Genomic DNA, 17,550 nt, shown 5'->3' with positions numbered 1-17,550 from the left:
TTTCTTGTGTGTACAGCCCTCACAGGTGGGATGGAGGAGATACAGGGATAAAAAAGCCAGGGGTAAAGGTGAAAACTCCGTTCCTGTTTATTTACAAAAATATATATGTATATGTATATATATTAAACCCTCCCCCAAGTCCCTCCCCCAATTACCTTTTCACTTCTACCCCCACCTCCCTTTTTAAAACAAAGGCTCCTGGGTCCAGAGGTGAGTTCCTCAGGCAAGGGTGGGCAGGAGCAGCACCGAAGGCCTACATCTTGTAGGATGAGGGGAGGGCCATGGGGAGCGACCATGGCCCCATCCTTGCTCTTTGAGGCCAGGGTAGGTGCAGGAGGGGCTCAGTCCTTGAATCCCTGAATACTGCAAAGGATGCGCTTCTGGTGTCCCGGCAGCGTGATTCCCATCTGTGCCAGGTCCCTGTGGGCGACGAAAGGGGACTGTGAGTCTGGGCTCAACCCCCCGCAGCCCTCCCTGCCTGGGGCCCCCTCTCCCCCCGGGGTTCTCACTCGGCCGTCAGCTCCAACACACACTCCATGGTGTCCAGCCCAGCCGAGCGGAAGTGCAGAATGTAGCGTTTCATTCGTATGGATTCCAGCCACTCAGGGACGCTTCGATAGGGGATCCCATCGGAGCCACTCAAGCTGGGAAGGCGGAGCGTCACCCTGTGGGACAAGGGGTCCCTCGGTTGCACGGGATGTGCAGGGGCTGTCCGCAACTTCCTGCCCCAGCTTTTCTGAGATCGGGGCTCAGCCTCTGAGCATCTGCAGCCAGCATTCAAGTTGGGTGTCTGAGCACAGAGATTATCTGGACTTTGTGGATTAGCCTGGCCATTGTCTGCAAACTCATTTCCTGGCCCAAGTCCTGGTGTGCTCACGGCAACAGGCAGGCTGACGGTCCTGTGGCACTGATAGACTCAGGGGAGGTGACAGCCCTGGAAGCCCCCAACAGAAGCATGCCATCAGCCCATCTCCCACGGGAGTGGCCAGTCCTGAGTAACTGGTGGCTGGTTAAGACTCAAGCGTCAACCACCGCAGTTGAGAGGAAGCAGACGGCAGGAGAGTGGAGGCTTTAGAAGCTAGGCGTGGTCCTGCCGTTTTCGGGGCGGCCCCCTGAATTCTGGGAGCAGCCACGGCTTGCCCCCTCCACCTCGGCTGTTATTCTTGCACTCCGACACCCTCAAAGACAATGAGTGTTGCTGTGCTAAAGCCAGCCAGAGCCAAAACCATTAGCAAAGTAAATCTGCTGGGGGAAAAATATTCAACATTCCAGAAAGATTAGCACACACAGTCTCCAGTATACGAGGGAGTTGTTGCTCCAAAAGATAGTTTCAAAAGCTGGAGCTTGGAGCATATTTTCTCCCAGAAACAAGGTTATATATGGTGGTGTGATATGGAGGCCAGCATTCAGAGTCCAGCCGTGCCCATCTCCCCCACCTCACTCCTGCCACCAGTTCATTCTCCACATGCCGGCAATGTTTCTGGTAAAACACAATGCTGACCATGTCCCTCCGACTTACAAGCTGGTCAATGGTTCTCTGCGCTCAGGGTAGAGTCCAAACTTCTCAGCAGAGCTGGTCCCCCTTGCACTGACCCCACCATCTCTGCTGGGACCCTGCGCTATGTGTAACCGGTCTGCCCTAAGCTCCCCAACCCAGGCTGGCCATGTGCTCTGGGAGACCCCACGAGGCTGCCCCTCCCTCGGCCATGACATGCACACATCCCACTGTCTAGCACTTGCCGGTTGCTCTATCTCCCCCACTCCAATCCCCACCCAAGTGAACAAGCTCTCTGGAGTAGTTATCGGGTCGTAGGCACTGTTTATATGTGCTTTCCATCTCTGTGCTTGCTTTCTATCCTACCAGCCCAGACCTATCAAGGATGGGACGGCATCTTCTCCCCGAGGGCAGACGCCGCACTCTGTCCGCAGGTCCACAGGCCTAGCACTCGGTGAATGTTGCTGAACGCCCATTTTCCTTCTGCCAGATCTGCCCTCCGAATCCCCTTGCCCTCTCCAATGTGGTTACCTGGGATCAAAGTTGGCAATGGTCCGCAGGGGGTGGGGGTTGGCAAGCAATTGCTCCAGATGTGCCTTCAGCTGGTGGAAGGAGGGCCGACGGGCTCGGTCATAGGCCCAGCAGTTCTTCATGAGTTCATAGAGAGGGGCGGGGCAGTCCACGGGAGGGGGCAGCCGGTACCCATCCTCAATGCTCTTCATTACCTGCAGCAGGGGAGCAGGGAGGGGCCCCATGAGAAGCCTCTGTGCACACAAGATCACTGCCATAGAGCCTCTACCCACCCCCTGACCAGTAGGAAAGGAAAGAGAACAGGGAGTAAGACGACGGGGACAGAGGAGCAAGAGTGCCGAAAGACTGGGTCAGGGAGAAAGAATAGGATGTCTACAGGAAGGGGCCACGGGAAGGTTTGGGGAGATGAGAAGTCAGTCAGGGGTGACATGGGGAGGACTACCCCAGGCTTACCTCCTGATTGCTCATCTCCCCGTACGGTTTGTCCCCAAAACTCAGAACCTCCCACATCACAATCCCAAAGCTCCACACGTCGCTGGCCGTGGTGAAGGTGCGATGGGCAATGGCTTCGGGGGCTGTCCAACGGATGGGGATCTTTCCTCCCTAACAGGGCATGTAGGGCAGAAAGGTGATGTGTTTCAGGGCAAGGAGGGGCGCAAGAAAGCACCTGTGCAAAGGGATGAGTCATTACTGTGTCCACAAAAGCACGCGTCCCATACTCATACGTGTGTGACCGTATGTATGCCACACAGTTGCATGCGAGCGTAGATGCAGCGAGCGCAGGGCTCTAACCTGGGTTTCGTAAGTGCCATCAAAGTTGTCCAGAAGGCGGGTGAGGCCAAAGTCAGACACCTTGCAGCACAGGTTCTGGCTCACTAAGATGTTCCTGGCGGCCAGGTCCCGGTGGACATAACTGTGGTCGCTGAGGTAGTTCATGCCCGACGCGATGCCCTGCAGCATAGCCACCAGCTGCCCAGGGACCAGCTGGTCTTCCTGCTCCTGCAGCAGGGTGAGCGGGCCAGTTAGGCACCGGGCAGGGTCTCCTCCTCCCAAACCAGGAGCCCAAACCCAGGCATCCGTGGTGCATTCCCCTCCCCAGCTGGCTGTCCACCCTCCTCACCCTCAGGAAGGCATCCAGGGCTCCGTTCTCCATAAACTCCGTGATGATCATGATGGGCTTTCCTGAGACACAAAGCACAAGTTGGCCTGGCAGCCTCTACCCATCTCCTCCCAGAACCAGACTTCCTGCCCTTGGCAGCAGACCTCCCCTACGCTTCCGGTGCTCTCATGCCCTCCCTTCTTCCTCCTTCCCTCCCCACGCTCCTGGAGACCACTGCTCCTACTCTTGGTGACGACGCCTTCCAGGTGCAAAATGTGTGGGTGGCTGAACTGGCCCATGATGGTGGCCTCTCGAAGGAAGTTCCACCACTGGCCATCTGGAGATGTGTCTTTCAAGGTCTTAATGGCCACAGTCTTGCAGTCCTGGCTGGGGATCCTCAGGGTCCCTCGATACACTTCTCCAAACTCTCCTGGGTGGAAAGAAAACAGGCCGTGGCCCGATGCCCCTGGGGGGACAGGTAGCAGTATCCTCCAGCACTCTGGTTCTTTTCGTCGCTGGATCAGAAAAGTGGCTTGCTCTTTGTGGGACAGGGGCTTGTACTTCCCAGGGAAGGGGCCAGGAATCTGGAGGAGCGGTGCAGCCACACAACCTGTTCGGCACGGTGTCCCAGGTGAGCAGAGTTCTCAGCTAACAGTAGGTGCTCGGTAAATGCCAGGTGAGTGCGTGTCGTGCAGTGGCACCGGGCTGTGTTTATAAAGGGCGGGGTGGGCCGAGGCCAGTGCACCAGTGACTGGGGAGGCTAACCATTGCCTCCTCTCGCACGAGCTCCTCCGGTCACAGCGCAGCTGGCTTGGCTGCACAGTCAGCAAGGACACTGCTGAGCTTTGTTCTCTGCTCAGATCCGTTTCCTCTAGTGACCCAAGGGATCAGGGCAGCCCAAGGACACTGGGCTCCTGGTGGGGTGGAATGCGGGGTGAGGGAGGCTCTGAAGCTCTCCCACATTTGGGAACCATCTGAGAAGAGCCTGAGCCTGGGGACGACGACCCCTCTGCTGACAAAGATGATGTGTTTAAGGCTGTTAATCAGAAACTCCATAACCACCGAAGCAAACTGTGTAGGAAGCAGGGGCTGCTTGAGGACATCTGATAAAGGGGTTACAGCATGACCACAGCAATTCGAGGAAGATCCAGGGTAGAGCAGAAAGGAAACTCATCTAGGAGCTCTTGGGTCAACTGACAGGCCAGCCGGCTCGCAGCTCTGTGCTGCCACACACAGGGGACCTGCGGGGCTCACCTTCCCCTATGACAGTGTCCACAATCAGCCAGCCTGGATCAAGCTCCTGGGTGAAGTCCAGGGCTCCCTGGGCAGGGTCCTCATATGCTTGCAGGTCCACATACGGCTTAAGCCACAGCTTGTCCTCTGCAGGCAGAACGGGGGGCGGGGGGCTCACCACAGGAACTCGAACTTCAAGGCTCAGGAGTTTTTTTGTTCCCATAAGAGTCCTGTTTTGGCTAAAGTGGGAGAAAGTCTCCGTCCTTAGCAATGAGGTTCTTCCTCTGTCTACGCGCAAAGCTCTGTGTCCTCGCCCCCAGAGTCCCAGAGCTGCAGGCCAGAACCTGGGGCTGAAAGCTGTTCACAGCCTCGAGTTACCCAATCTTTCCATGGCTCGCTGACCACACTTCAAATCTCTTGCCCTTCCTCCTCACCCCTGCTAGCCATACTCCTCCAATCACTCACACCTCATTCACATTCCCAGACAAGCCTCGCCCTCACCCTGTTACTCGGAGGGACCACTGCCTCCCCCTTTCGTGGGGGCACCTAATGAGGTGACCGGTAGGAAGCCCACATGCCTCGGAGGACTTCAGGGAGCCTGCCAGCAACCCCCTTCCCACCAAGCCTCGGCCAGCAGACCTGGCCAGCCAGGGTGTCGGAACAGTGGCACCAAGAGCTAACAGGTAATTGCACGGAGCCTCTGGGGGGCTATCAGTACAAAGTTAATTAACCAAAGTTAATTAGGTAGCAAAACAGAAAAGCTCCAGAGACCACGGCCCCGACTCGTGCTCCCAGAGTTGGCTTGGCAAATGTGGGTTCTTTGGTTCTATCCCAGTGGCGCCTCCCAAACCCACACCCCCCGACCCCCCCCCCCCCCCAACCACACACACAGGTGCCCCGGGCTCACCTCGGTTCACGTCAGTGACGCGATCACGGGGCCTCTGCTGGTGTCGCCGCTGAGCTTTCCTGCAGGGGTGAGGGAGCATTGCTTTAGAGTCCCGGGACTGCCGCAGGGGCCCAGGGAGCTCTGGCTGGGTTTTACCCACAAACCACAGGGGCTGGGGGCACAGGACGGGGTGGGGGAATGCTGGAGGGAGCTTTCATACTAGCGGAGGGGAGGGGTGTTGGGGCTGCATTCCAGGGCTTCTGGGGCCCCGGGTGGCAGCCGGCAAGGGGCAGGAACAGCACCTTGAGCGGAAGAAGAGCATCCCCAGCAGCAGAGCTACGCCCAGCAGCAGCCCAAAGATGATGGCCACAATCTCTCCTCCAGTCAGGCCCCTGGAAACTGTGGCACAGGGGGTGAGGAGGGCTGGAGGGCTCAGAGTCCACAGGGACGATGAAGGCTACAAGGGCACACCCAGGGGCAGGTCCCTCAGTGAGCCTCAGGTGTGTGTCTCCTGTGCGAGGAGATGGGGGAGTGTGGGGGGGGGGGCATGCGGAGAGGCCTCACCCCGGGGCCCCTAGCTTTGGGCTGCCTGGTGACAAGCACGAAACCGGGGGTCTAGGAGGTTTGGCAGGATCCTGGCTGGCAGTATCCAGCAGCAGAAGGTGTTCTGAGGAGGGGCGCCTGGGTGGCTCAGTTGGTTTAGTGTCCCACTCTTTTTTTCAAGTGTATTATTCATTTTTGAGAGAGACAAAGAGAGTGAGTGGGGGAGGGGCAGAGAGAGAGAGAGAGAGAGAGAGAGAGAGGGAGAGAGAGAACCCCAAGCAGACTCCACGCTGTAGGGCTCAGACTCACAAAACATGAGATCATGACCTGAGCTGAAACCAAGAGTTAGTCGCTTAACCACCTGAGCCACCCAGGTGCTCCCGGTGTCTGACTCTTGATTTCAGCTCAGATCATGATCCCAGGGTCGTGGGACTGAGGCCCCAGGTCCTTGCTGAGTGTGGAGCCTGCTTAAGATTCTTTCTCTCTCTCTCTCTCTCTCTCTCTGTGTGCCCCTTCCCCTGCTTGTGCTCTCTCTCTCTCTTAAGAAAATGTCTGAGATTACTATGGGGAGGGGGCTTTGTGGGAGTCCATGTGGGGCTCTCTCCGCTGAGGCAGTTCCTACGTGTATGTGCATGTATGTGCATATGCACATGCATAGCGGAAGAGGAAAGGTCACTGATTGGAGCAGTGTTTGAGAAGCCTCGGTGGGATGACGGGTGCGTGTGTGTTTGGGGCAGAACACAGGATAACCCACCCACCTGGAGGGCTTGTCCGGAACTCATGGTCAGGGGAGAAAGGGCCAGGGCCTAGAGGGGTCAGCATTCGAACTCTGACAATGTACGTGGTGTCTGGCTGCAGTTCGGTCAGCAAGACCCTGGGTTCTAGAACCATCTGGTGCCTTTCTTCGTCCTGTGGATGAGAACCAACGGAAACTGGGCTGTGCAGAGAGAGACCTGGTGGAGGCGATGGCAGTCTTGGGATCATGTGGACAGGGGTGGCTTGGGGAATGGTCAGGGCAGGGCTGTTTGCAGGCTTTGTCCTGAGAAAGCCACACCATTCACTTCGGCCAGTTCTCGCTCCGTCCCATCACCCAGGCTAGGAATGGCGAGTTGTGCCCCAGAACAGACACCCAGACACCAGGGACTGTCCCTCTGCCTCATCCTCACCTGATTCAGCACATGCAGCTCGTAGCTCAAGTTCCCCCCTGGACTGCGGGGCCGGGACCCTGCCCAGGTCAGTTCCAGCTGCCGTGGCTCCTTCTTTACCAGCCTCAGGGACAAGCCTGACAGTGACTCTGTGAGTCAAGAGGGTTCCAGGGGGTTTGGGAAGAAAGAAGAAAGAACCTAAGTCGCTTTTTGATTGCTTTCTGCCCGTCAATCTGTCTCTGTGGTCCTGAGCCCTTCTGGTTTCCTCCAGTCCTGTCCTGGCCCCTGCCCAGGTCACTCACCTGCGTGCCCCATGCTGATGCTCAGTGAGGTGCTGGCATGTGTGGACGGGCCAAACCCCGACACTCCATTCTGGGCCTCAACGTTAAAGGTATAGTTGGCGTAGGGTTCAAGGCCGTTGACACGCACAGCCGGTGCCGTGAGCCCGCTGGCTCCCGGGGAAAAGCGCACAGCTCCCCCGCAGGGTTGGCAGGGTCCCCCGTCCACTGCTGCTCCCCGACACTGAGAACACCCCACACTGTACCTCACATCCTGGCGCCCCCCCATATCTGCTGGGGGTTCCCAACGCAGGGAGAGCTGAGTCCCCAAAACAGAGAAGCTCAGGTTTCGGGGAACTGAGGGGGGCCCTGTAAGGAGAAGAGGGGCCATTAGGAGGAACCAACTTTGCTCTCATCTAGCCTGCTGGCCCCTGCCTCCTCCCACCGCCGAAGGCCTTGCTGGGAGATTGGATTCAGACCCAGCTCAGCTCTGCATTCTTCCAGGAAAGTGGGGGGAGGGGGAGGAGCTCTAACGTCTGGCACTTTAAATGGTGCCCAATTTCTGAAAAGTTCCGGAAAACTTCGACCTTAACATGGGCTCACCAAAAGTCCTGCGCCTCCTCACAGATGGCCAGGCCCTCCCCCTTGGACTCACGCGTGCACGCCACTTGGGGGCCCTCCCCCAGGGCTCGGAAATGGCCGCTCTCACAGGTGCAGACGGTGGCCCCCTCGGGCTCGGCTGTGCTGTGCTCTGGACACTTGAGACAATGTGGTGCATCTGTGTCTGCCCGGTAGGAGCCGCTAGGGCAGGCTGGAGGGAGAAAGCAGCAGAGCCATGGTTGGCCAATGTGTTTACAGGCAGAATCATCCCCATTCGCCACCGCCTCCAATCCTCTGTACCAGAAGCACCCTGCATGTGTCTCCTGGGGTGCTCAGCCACACAGTCAACACTTTGCGGAGATGGAGCGTGGACCTCCTTCCCTCCCTCGGCACCTGGAGGCCCTCCCCCGAGTGGCCCCTGCAAGTGCCCACCACCTCCTCCGGCCTCCTTACCCAGGCATCCTTCACCGCTGCTGCCTTCCTCGTAGCCAGGCTCACAGTGGCATCGGCCCACGGGCACCAACCACTCACCCTCCGGACTGCAGTGCATGCGCGGTGCACCCGCCGGACCAGGGCTGGCCTGGGCATGGGGCAAGCAGGTCCCTGCCACTTCTACCAACCCGCCGGGTCCGGGCAGGGTGTCGGGGAATCGGGCCAAGCCCTGCACGGCCTCAGGACAGCGCTGGTAGAACACCCTTACAGACACCAGGGCCACGCAGGCACCTGGGTTGTGGAAAGCGAGGTAGAGGCCTCGGCGGGTCAGGCGGCCCAAGGAGCAGCGCTCCACGTTCAGCTTCACGGCGCCAGATGCGAGGTCTCGGATGGTGAAGCTCTGGTCTGCAGCCACAGTGGTCACCTGGGAAGGAGAGGTGTGCGAGAAGGGGATGGTAATGTCATGCTTCACTCCCACGGGACAGAAAACAGTTGTTTGCTCTATACTTTATAGTTCAGGGACGCCTGGGTGGCCCAGTGGTTGAGCGTCCGACTTTAGCTCGGGTCGTGATCTCATGGTTCATGAGTTCAAGCCCCACATCGGGCTCTCTGCTGTCAGTGCAGAGCCTGCTTTGCACCTTCTGTCCACCCCGCCGCTCCTCCCATGTTTGTACTCTCTCTCAAAAATAAAGAAACATTAAAAAAATACTTTAGGGGTGCCCAGGTGGCTCAGTCACTTAAGCCTCTTACTTTGGCTCAGGTCATGATCTCACGATTTATGCATTCCAGCCCCATGTAGGGCTCTGGTCTGACGGCTCAGAGCCTGGAGTGTTCTTTGGATTCTGTGTCTCCCTCTCTCTCTGCTCCTCCCCCACTCACACTCTGTGTCTCTTTCTCAAAATAAATGAACATTAAAATATAAAATAAATAAATAAAGTATAGTTTACACGACTGTAAACCAAGGGCTTATGACTTGTGAGCTACTGGCTAAGCGTCTTATGTGTGTTATGCTGTTGAGTCCTTGCAATAAACCTACGAGGTAGGATGGATTACCATCCCCACTTAACAGATGAAGAAACTAAGGCGAAGAGAGGCTAGAGACCTTGGACAAGATCACACAGCTACATGATGGGACTGGTAACCAGGCAGTGAGACGCTATAGCCCATATAATTTCCACTATTCGAAGGTGTTCCCAGCGTCTGTGCCAATGAGGTGATCAGTTATGAAGTGCGTCATCATTCATTTATTACTAATAACAAACTTTACAACATCTTCTCTTTGGGAAAAAAAAAAAAACAAAAACGAGCACGTCCTATAATAATATGCTTCTTACGCTTTTGCATTCCGGTACGTCTTCTTGAGTAGGAAAGAGAGGGATGGTATTAGAGAGAGAGCCTGCAGAGAAGTGTCTCCCTACACAGCTCTAGGTAGACCCACGGGGTGTCACTCGCAAGCAGCCTGGGTGCTGATAGCAAAAGTCCAAATACCTCCACCAGGGAATGCCGTTATCTCAACGGAGGTAAAGCCGCCGAAACAGATAAGGCCGGCACTATTATCACCACTATTTTAAGACAAGAAAACCTCTCAGAGGTTAAGTGCAGAGCTCAAAGGCCGGACGGAGCAGAAAAGGCAAGGCAGCTCCTCCTTATCCGCGGTCCGGCTTTCGCGGCTTCAGCTTCGCAGCTGTCAAAGCCGGCAGGGCTGTCAACCACGCCTGCGAGCAGAGGCTCCTCCTCCTGACCTTGCGTCAGAAGGTCAATAGTAGCCAGGTGCGCCGGCGTCACGTCACGTCACGCCACGCCACGTCACGCCACGCCACGTCACGTCACGTCACGTCACGTCACGTCACAGGCTGACGACAGGACTCAGCGGTGCTTCGTTCCTCGCTCTCTCTCCTGGAGAGGCGTTTTGTTATCTCGCAGCGCCACGAGGAAAGGGGTGAGTACAGCACGTGAAATATTTTGAGACAGAGGGGGAGGGAAAGAGACTATACTTTGATAACTTATATTACAGTGTACTGTTATCATTGTTTTATTTTATTACGAGCCAGTGTTGTGTCTCTGGCTCCGTCCTGATTTATACGTGAAAGCTTAACCGCGGGAATGTATGTATCGGGGTTCAGTACTGTCTGTGCAGGCATCCCGGGGGGGGGGGGGGTCCTGGGAGGTATGTCCCGCAGGTCAGGGGGCCTCTACGCTACTCAAATCCACCTCTTCTGACTGCTAGTCCCGCATTCTTGTCCTTATTGGACACCTAGATCCTCTTTCTCTTTCTTCTGCCGCTGTCTCTTTTCCTGAGCTGAGCGGGAGCAGGAACCAGTGTTAGGGCCAAAGTGGCAGGGGTGGGAGGTGGGGCGGGGTAGAAGCACCTTCTGGAACAAGGGCCGTCGGAGCTGAATGCCCACGTCCTGGTCGCTCTCCATGTACAGGAGGTTGAAGGTCTCCTTGCAGCCCAGAGGCCTGGCTCCCCCGGGGAAGCTCTTACAGTCCCTCACGGTGAATTGCAGCTCCACATGGACACGCGAAGCTTCCTCCCCCCGGTAAATCCAGTTGGAGCGCAGCCAGTGGTCAGTGTCCCCGCCATCTTGCAGTGGGCAGTCCTGGTACATGTAGAGGGGTGTCCCATTCAGTATCTGCTGCACTTCACTCCACTGCGAGAAGGAAAACTCCGAGTTAGGCTCCATCCAAGTCATCACCTGCTCCCTAAACTCTGGTTTTCTAGAGTTGATGATGGGGAAGCTGGTGTCAGAGCTCCCCCAGTTCACCTGCTTGTCCTGCTCTCTTTCCACCCCCCCCCCCCCCCCGGGCTCCAGGAGAAGAAGCTAAATGTTTAGAGTCAGGATTTATTTGGATACAGGATGGGCAAGACAATACCCCCATGCGATCTGCAGCCAGCCCCGATCTCTTCAGTGAGCCCACTTCAGCTGCAGAAGTATGAGCACCGCTTTTTTACCTGTCTCATCAGTCACGATTGTCAAGTGCCCCAAAGGCCGACTTTTATGGCAGAAACTCATTCACAAAACCTTTCTGCGTATTTGTGTAGAAAAGAGGATACTACCTTTAACATTAAGGCCCCTAAGCTTTTGGAGGGCACGAACAAGCATAAATCTCTTCTGTATGGAAGGAACTCACCCTCTCCAGTATTCCTTCCAGTTATGGTCACTATCAAAATCAACAATGGATGGGGTTGCTTGGACTCGTAGACACCATCTAGTCCACCCCCGTTAATTGCTTTTACACGAAAAGCATTTTATTTTTATTTACTTATTAAAAGTTTTTTTAAATGTTTATTTATATTTGAGAGAGATAGTGCACAAGCAGGGGAGGGGCAGAGAGAGAGAAGGAGACAATATGAAACAGGCTCCAGGCTCTGAGCTGTCAGCACAGAGCCCGATGCGGGACTCAAACTCACGAACCGTGAGATCATGACCTGAGCTGAAGTGGGATGCTTAGCCGACTGAGCCACCCAGGAGCCCCAAAAGCATTTTATTTTTAAACTTAGTAATAACAATGGCTAGCACTAATACAGGACTTACCATGCACCAGTCACTGTTATAAACACTTTCCATGATGGACACTGAGTCACAATGAGGTTAAGTGACTTGCCCTGTGCACTCAGTCATTAGGAGGCAGAGCTGGGATGTGCACCCAGGGGCATCTGGGTGGCTCAGTCTGTCAAAGAAGGGGTATCTGGGTGGTTCAGTCTGTTAAGCGTCCGACTTCGGCTCAGGTCATGTTCTCAAGGTTCATGGATTGAAGTCCCACGTGGGGCCCTGAGCTGACTGTGCCCAGCCTGCTTGGGATTCTCTCCCTTTCTCTCTGCCCTCCCCACCCCCCCCCCCCCCAACATGAACACACTTTCAAAATGAGTAAGTTTTTTTTTTTTAAAGTCAAAGAATAAACATATATAATATAAAGTGAAAGTCCTCCCACCCGACTACCTCTTCACGGGAAGTTATTCTTAACGATTTGGAGTGAAGCTCCCCAGACCATTTTCAGTGCCTCTAGAGAAACGTTTGAATGTTTTTCTGTGTTTTTAACATAATTTTTTAACCTGTTATTTTGTAACCTAGTTTTTGTTTTTAACAAATAAAAAGTCTTTGAAAGATGTTCACGAGAGTATAAAAAGATCTACCTAAGTCTTTTTAGCAGTCCATAAAATAGTATTCCATTGTATGGATGTACCGTAATTTATTTAATTATTCTCCTATTGTTGGACATTTAGGTAGCTTCTAGTTTTTTTTTTAAGTAAATGTGTAGATTTCTATAAGATTTCTGTAGAAGTACTGTATTAAAAGGTAAATATTATAAACTTTGTAAGAAGATACTGTCAAATTGGCCTCCAAAAAGGATTTATCAATTTATACTTTCACCAACAATGCATGAGGGCTCATTTTTTTTTTTTTTGAGAAACTGGATATTGAAGATCTCTTCACTTTTGGCCTCTCTTATGGACAAAACACAGCTTCCTGCCATTTTAATTTACATTTCTTTTGAGAAGGAGGCTGTGCGTTTCTATTGTGTTCATTGGCTATCTGTATTTTTATGTAATTATGTGTTTGTAAACTTTGCCTGTTACCTTTTGAGTGTTCATTTGGATGAACCTTTTTTTTTTCTTTTACATCATAGATGCTAATCGTTTGCTTGAAATATGTTTCAAATGTTTTCTTCCTGTCATGCCACTTAATTTGCTAATGATATCTTTGATGTTGGCCGACATTTAAAAATTTTACATAGTAACGTCTATCTTCTCTCCCTTTATGAATTCTAGGTCGTGTATTTTGCTTGGGAAGCTCTCTCATCCCAAACTTATAAGGATCTTGTGTATTTTCTCCTCATACTTCTGTGGATTTCGTTTTTAGGTTTAGATTTTAATCTCCTTAGAATTTATTTTTTGGTGTAAAGTATGAAATGGAGATGTAACTTCACATTCTTCTTCTTCCTTGTTATTTTTAAATTACTTTTTTTTAAAGTTTATTTTTGAGAGAGGGAGTGCATGTGAGTGGGGGAGGGGTAGAGAAAGAGAGGAGAGAGAGAATCCCAAGCAGGCTCTCTGCTGTCAGCCCACAAGGGGCTCAAACTCACGAACCCATGAGATCTTGACCTGAGCCTTAAAGAGGAGTCTGAGGCCCTTAGAACATCTTCTGTAAGGGCTTTCATTGCTACTCTCAGCTCTGGGAAAAAGTAGGGGAAAGCACCCTCAACTGAGAATTGGGTGGGGTGTGGCAGGGGAAGGAGTATATGAGGTACATAATTTTGTGCTGTGTGAGGCAGTTCAAAGATTGGGCAGGGGGTGTCCAGCAGTGAAGGCATCCGGAGCCTGTTCTTAGCAGGAAGCTGTGATGAGGAAGCCCAAGGGGAAGGCCTGGCGTGGAGGTCAGGTGGAAGGGTGGTAGGCGGTTAATGTGCAGCTCATTAGCTAGATTGTCATGGCTGCAGCTGGAGCCCGGAGGAGCAGATGTTCCCAGCTGTGACTTGCCTTTCCCAGTTCCAGCAGTGACAGATGGGGGAGAACCAGCTGCCCAGGATCAGCAACAAGGATCCTTTCACTTATCACTCGGGCTGCTGGCTGCTACATGGGTACATTCTGGTGAGCCTGAATCCGAGTGCATGTGTGTGAGATGAGGGGAGGGGACGCGGCAGACATTGGGAGTCTGTAACTGCTCCCGTCTTCTTGCCCTCCCGGTGCAAATATATTATATATGTATATAATGCATATATATGCATATATATGTGCATATATATGCATTACATATGCTGTTTGACCTGAGCTGCACAAGGGGCCTTGCTTCCACTCCAGCCCAATTAGGGAAGAGTTATTTGGGTGGGGGTGGCTGGGGCACTGCGGAGGCCTGTGGGAGCCAGCTAATGGACCTGCAGCCCTCATTGTGGAGTGATTAGCTGCTTTATGAGATGAGGCGCCTATTACGGCTGGCCTAATCCAGGATTTTCCAAGCAGCCCCTCCTGTAGGATACATTATGGTTTAGTCTATTAATTCTAATTATAGGCCACTCTGTGGGAGAACTAAGAGTAGAGCCAGGACCCTAGGACCCAGAGGGAAAGAAAGCAGGTGACCCCAATACCAGAAATAGAGGCTGCATTCCTACAGGAATAGGAAGGCCAAAGGGGTCCAGGACCAGAGGGAAGGAGGCCCTGAGGCCAGACTCCAGGAAGCTGAGACAGCGAGGGCAGCCTCCTGGGGTTCTGCGGCCAGCTCTGCTGAGTGATGGAAAGGTGTGCTTTGGGACTCACAAGAACGTCTCTCTGCTCACTAGGTCTTAGGAATATCTGTGGAGGGAAGGGACTTGGAGCAGGTTCAGACAGCTGGAATGCATGCTGTGCCTGGGCTGAGGAAAATGGACAAGGTGCCAAGCGCTCAGGGACCTCTAGTGGGAGGGCAGCTTTGAATTTTGGGGAGGCAAACACCGTTTGAAGAACTTGCAGAAAACTTTGGCTTTCCTATCCAGAAAAGAATATCCCCATACATCTATGCAATTTAGGATCCACTTTTATGGGATTCCTTGACCCTTGACCCTCTGAAGTCTGTCTGTGCAACTCTATTGGGATAGATGGACCTCACATTGAAGATACATCTGGTGTTTTGGTTCTTAGCCCTCAATGATTGCATCCCTGGTCCCGTTCATCCTCTGCCTGGGGGATTGTGGTCTCATCACCTCCCAAGTCCTCTCTCTCTCTGGGGCAGGGAGGGGAGGAGCCAGGCATTGAAGCGTTCTTCTGGGGTGAAGCCTGAACCCCCCCCAAATGTCCCATTCAGGAGGCTCTGACTCACCTCCCTTCCCCCTCCCTGAGGAGACACTTCCAGTTTTTCCTGCTCTTTTCTCCGTTCCTCCACCCACCTCTCCGCCCATTTCCCACTGGCCTGCAGCTTTGAGCCTTCCCCTCCCTTGACACTTACCCCATCCTCTGGGGGATCCAGCAGCCAGCCCAGCTCTCCCTGTGCTGTGCTCGTGTCCATCAGAGTGACTGAAGTGATGAGGAAAAGGTCGGTCACCTTTGGGGGAGGAGGACCCACACGTGCAACCCACATTCCTCATTCTGGGCCCCCAGCCCCAAGGCTTCAACATCCTGTTCCTAACAGCTGTGACTTCCTGAGGTTTAGCTGGGGAAGGAGGAGTGAAGAGCTCAGGGATTAGTCCGTCTTCCTCCAGAGTGTGAAGGGAGGAAGGCAGAGTCGGGCAAGGGTTGGAGGGCTGGATCCTTGACCAAAGTCAAGGCAGGAAGTGTTGGGAAGCTCAGCCCCACTTAAGACTTGCACCCTCTCAGCAGTGGCTGGTGCTGGCTGGGGGAAATTCAGCAGCTGCAGAATTGGAAGAGTGTGTGGGCAAGAGAGGATCTCAGCCCCTGGGGGTCCTGAGTGGGTAGGGTGTGGTCAGGGAACCTTACAGGGGGTTCCTGAGTGGGGAGGCTCCTTCCTACAGGCAAATGGCCTGCTCTGCCTGTGGTTGGGGGTGTGCAGTGATGGTACCAGGCGTAGCTCTTGAGCCTGGGAAAATGGGGGTAGTAGGTTCAGGGAGGGTGTACAGGCCTTCACCATTAAGATTTGATCTCTACATCTGGAAACTCCTGCATCCCGAGTTCGAATCCATTCCCCAGTGGCAGGTCCCTCTGCCCACCCCCACCCCCACCCCGCGCCCCCTCAGGCTTAGGATGGCATAAGGGGACTTCCCACCCCTGACTTCACAGGGTCCGGATCTTTGGGTTGGGCACCTGAGACTGAGACTGCCTGGGAATGAGGGATCCCCACGAGTGCTGGGGGGGGGGGGGGGGCGGGAGGCGGGAGTCTGGACGCCGCTTCCTCGCAGCGGTCAGTAGGTCCCTCCCCACCACCAGGCGCAAACTGTTGACCAGTTGTTTGGGGGTCAAAGACCAAAGACTGGCCTGGCCAGTCGATCGCCTGGCGGCAGGGCAAAACAAGAGCGCTGGAGAGGGGCGCGCGCGGAGCGGGCCTCCGCAGGAATGCCGGCTCCTGGAAAGGGTGCCGGCCGGGCCCCTGGGGGAGGGGGGCGGGGGCGGGGCGGGGGTCAGTACCTTCCTTGGCGCGCGCCCCGGGGGGCAGCGGGGCGCAGAGCAGCAGCAGCAGCCCGAGCCCCAGGGGCCAGCGCCGCTCCATGGCGCCGGCCGGGACCTGGGACCTCGGCCCAGACGGCTGGGTCAGGTCGCGAGGACTGGGCGAGCTGGGAGGGCCGGGCGGGGGCGGGGGGCGGGGCCGGCACCGGGGGCGGAGCCGGGCCTCACCTGGATCACCTTCTTAAAGGGACAGTAGAGCAGGAAGGAAACTTGTTAGACAGGTAATAAACTTCAAAAACCGGAGGCGTCTGGACCGGAATGAGACTGCGGGCGCCGCCTGGTGGGTGGGATTAGGAATCGACTAACCCAGTTCGAATTAACCAGAATTAACCCACTTCTAATTCTAATCCTAAACTCAACCTTTAACCTAATTCTACCTCTGACTTGAACTACACCTTTGTGTTTCTCCCTCTCTCTAAAGAAAGCATTTCCTAGCAATGTAATAGCCACGGGGGAAGGCAGGGTTTTATGCTGCAGTAGGGGAGGCTTAGACGACCATAATGCAAGGTGGGCTACAACTCTGAGAGAAGGACCTGGAGACTTGGAAGAGGAAGGAAGCCCAGCCTTCAGGGCGACAGTAGGTGAGTCTTTAGGGAGTAGGCTGTGTGAGCTGGGTTTTCAGTGGCAGAGATTGGGAAAGGCATGAGCAAGGGCCTGAGGCAGGGAGCCCCAAGGTGCGCTCTGGGAGTGGTGAATGGACCAGTTTGACTGCTGGGGCACAGGATTTGTCTTGGGAGTGGGGCAGAGAGTCAGGTGTGTCCAGAGCAGGGAAGGTCTTAGTAAACATGTTACCATGAGCTTTACAGAGCAAAAGAGAGGAATCTGTGAGGGGTTCTGAGCACAAGTGTTAAGTGGGAGCAGGTCCAGCCTGCTTGTGTCCTGTCTAGTTGGAGACAACCCACGTCCCTCCCACCCTCTTGGAGACCTCCTTACATTATATTTAATAAATGTTTATTCACTTTCTACTTTGCATGCATCAAGCTCTGAGAGACTCAAAGAAGAGTAAGACAGTCCTTGCCCTAAACAAGCTATTGGTCGGAGGAGGGCATAAAGCCAACACATTTGACTCAAATGACAGATAGGAGTAGACCCCAGCTGAGGTACAAAATGGGAGCAATACATCTATTCGGGATGGTGGGGACTCCGCTCCTGGGGCCTCTCCTTCCTTTACCCTTCCCTGGGTCCATCTCATTTAGGTGAATGATTCGTAGTCTTTGTA

The 17,550-nt window shown here is 54.3% G+C and overlaps 1 protein-coding gene across 3 annotated transcripts; it reads right to left on the bottom strand.

Moving 5' to 3' along the window:
* Positions 1 to 63: 63 nt before the first annotated feature.
* Positions 64 to 16,451, bottom strand: EPHA1 (EPH receptor A1). 3 transcript variants are annotated; one of them, XM_027075658.2, is made up of 18 exons: positions 16,293 to 16,451; positions 15,160 to 15,227; positions 10,612 to 10,893; positions 8,264 to 8,666; positions 7,866 to 8,021; positions 7,235 to 7,579; positions 6,954 to 7,081; positions 6,546 to 6,696; positions 5,547 to 5,643; positions 5,266 to 5,324; positions 4,380 to 4,505; positions 3,370 to 3,555; positions 3,147 to 3,208; positions 2,819 to 3,025; positions 2,480 to 2,629; positions 2,027 to 2,220; positions 510 to 665; positions 64 to 420 (listed from the first exon to the last, which is right to left on the bottom strand). In XM_027075658.2, the coding sequence occupies exons 1-18, from the start codon at positions 16,372 to 16,374 to the stop codon at positions 342 to 344; spliced, it is 2,931 nt and encodes a 976-aa protein (XP_026931459.1). In that variant the 5' UTR covers positions 16,375 to 16,451; the 3' UTR covers positions 64 to 341. The 3 variants fall into 3 exon arrangements, with proteins under 3 accessions (XP_026931459.1, XP_053073926.1, XP_026931460.1); XM_053217951.1 differs by having other exon boundaries at positions 15,160 to 15,255; positions 16,293 to 16,414; XM_027075659.2 differs by lacking the exons at positions 64 to 420; positions 510 to 665 and adding an exon at positions 675 to 934.
* Between the last annotated feature and the right edge of the window lie 1,099 nt (positions 16,452 to 17,550).

The sequence above is a fragment of the Acinonyx jubatus genome, chromosome A2 (assembly GCF_027475565.1).
Source record: "Acinonyx jubatus isolate Ajub_Pintada_27869175 chromosome A2, VMU_Ajub_asm_v1.0, whole genome shotgun sequence".
Taxonomy (NCBI): Eukaryota; Metazoa; Chordata; class Mammalia; order Carnivora; family Felidae; genus Acinonyx; species Acinonyx jubatus.
Note: the sequence above shows the minus strand (reverse complement) of the source record. Positions and strands in the feature narration are given on the sequence as shown.

Bases quoted from the DNA above. Each gene is read 5' to 3' on its own strand.
- EPHA1 (XM_027075658.2), bottom strand. From the start codon at position 16,374: ATGGAGCGGCGCTGGCCCCTGGGGCTCGGGCTGCTGCTGCTGCTCTGC. The intron at 10,894-15,159 runs GTAAGTGTCAAG...TCCTTCTCGCAG, and splicing joins TGGATCCCCCAGAGGATGGG to TGGAGTGAAGTGCAGCAGAT. The intron at 5,644-6,545 runs GTGGGTGGGTTA...CCTGTGCCACAG, and splicing joins GTTCCGGACAAGCCCTCCAG to TTTCCAGGGGCCTGACTGGA.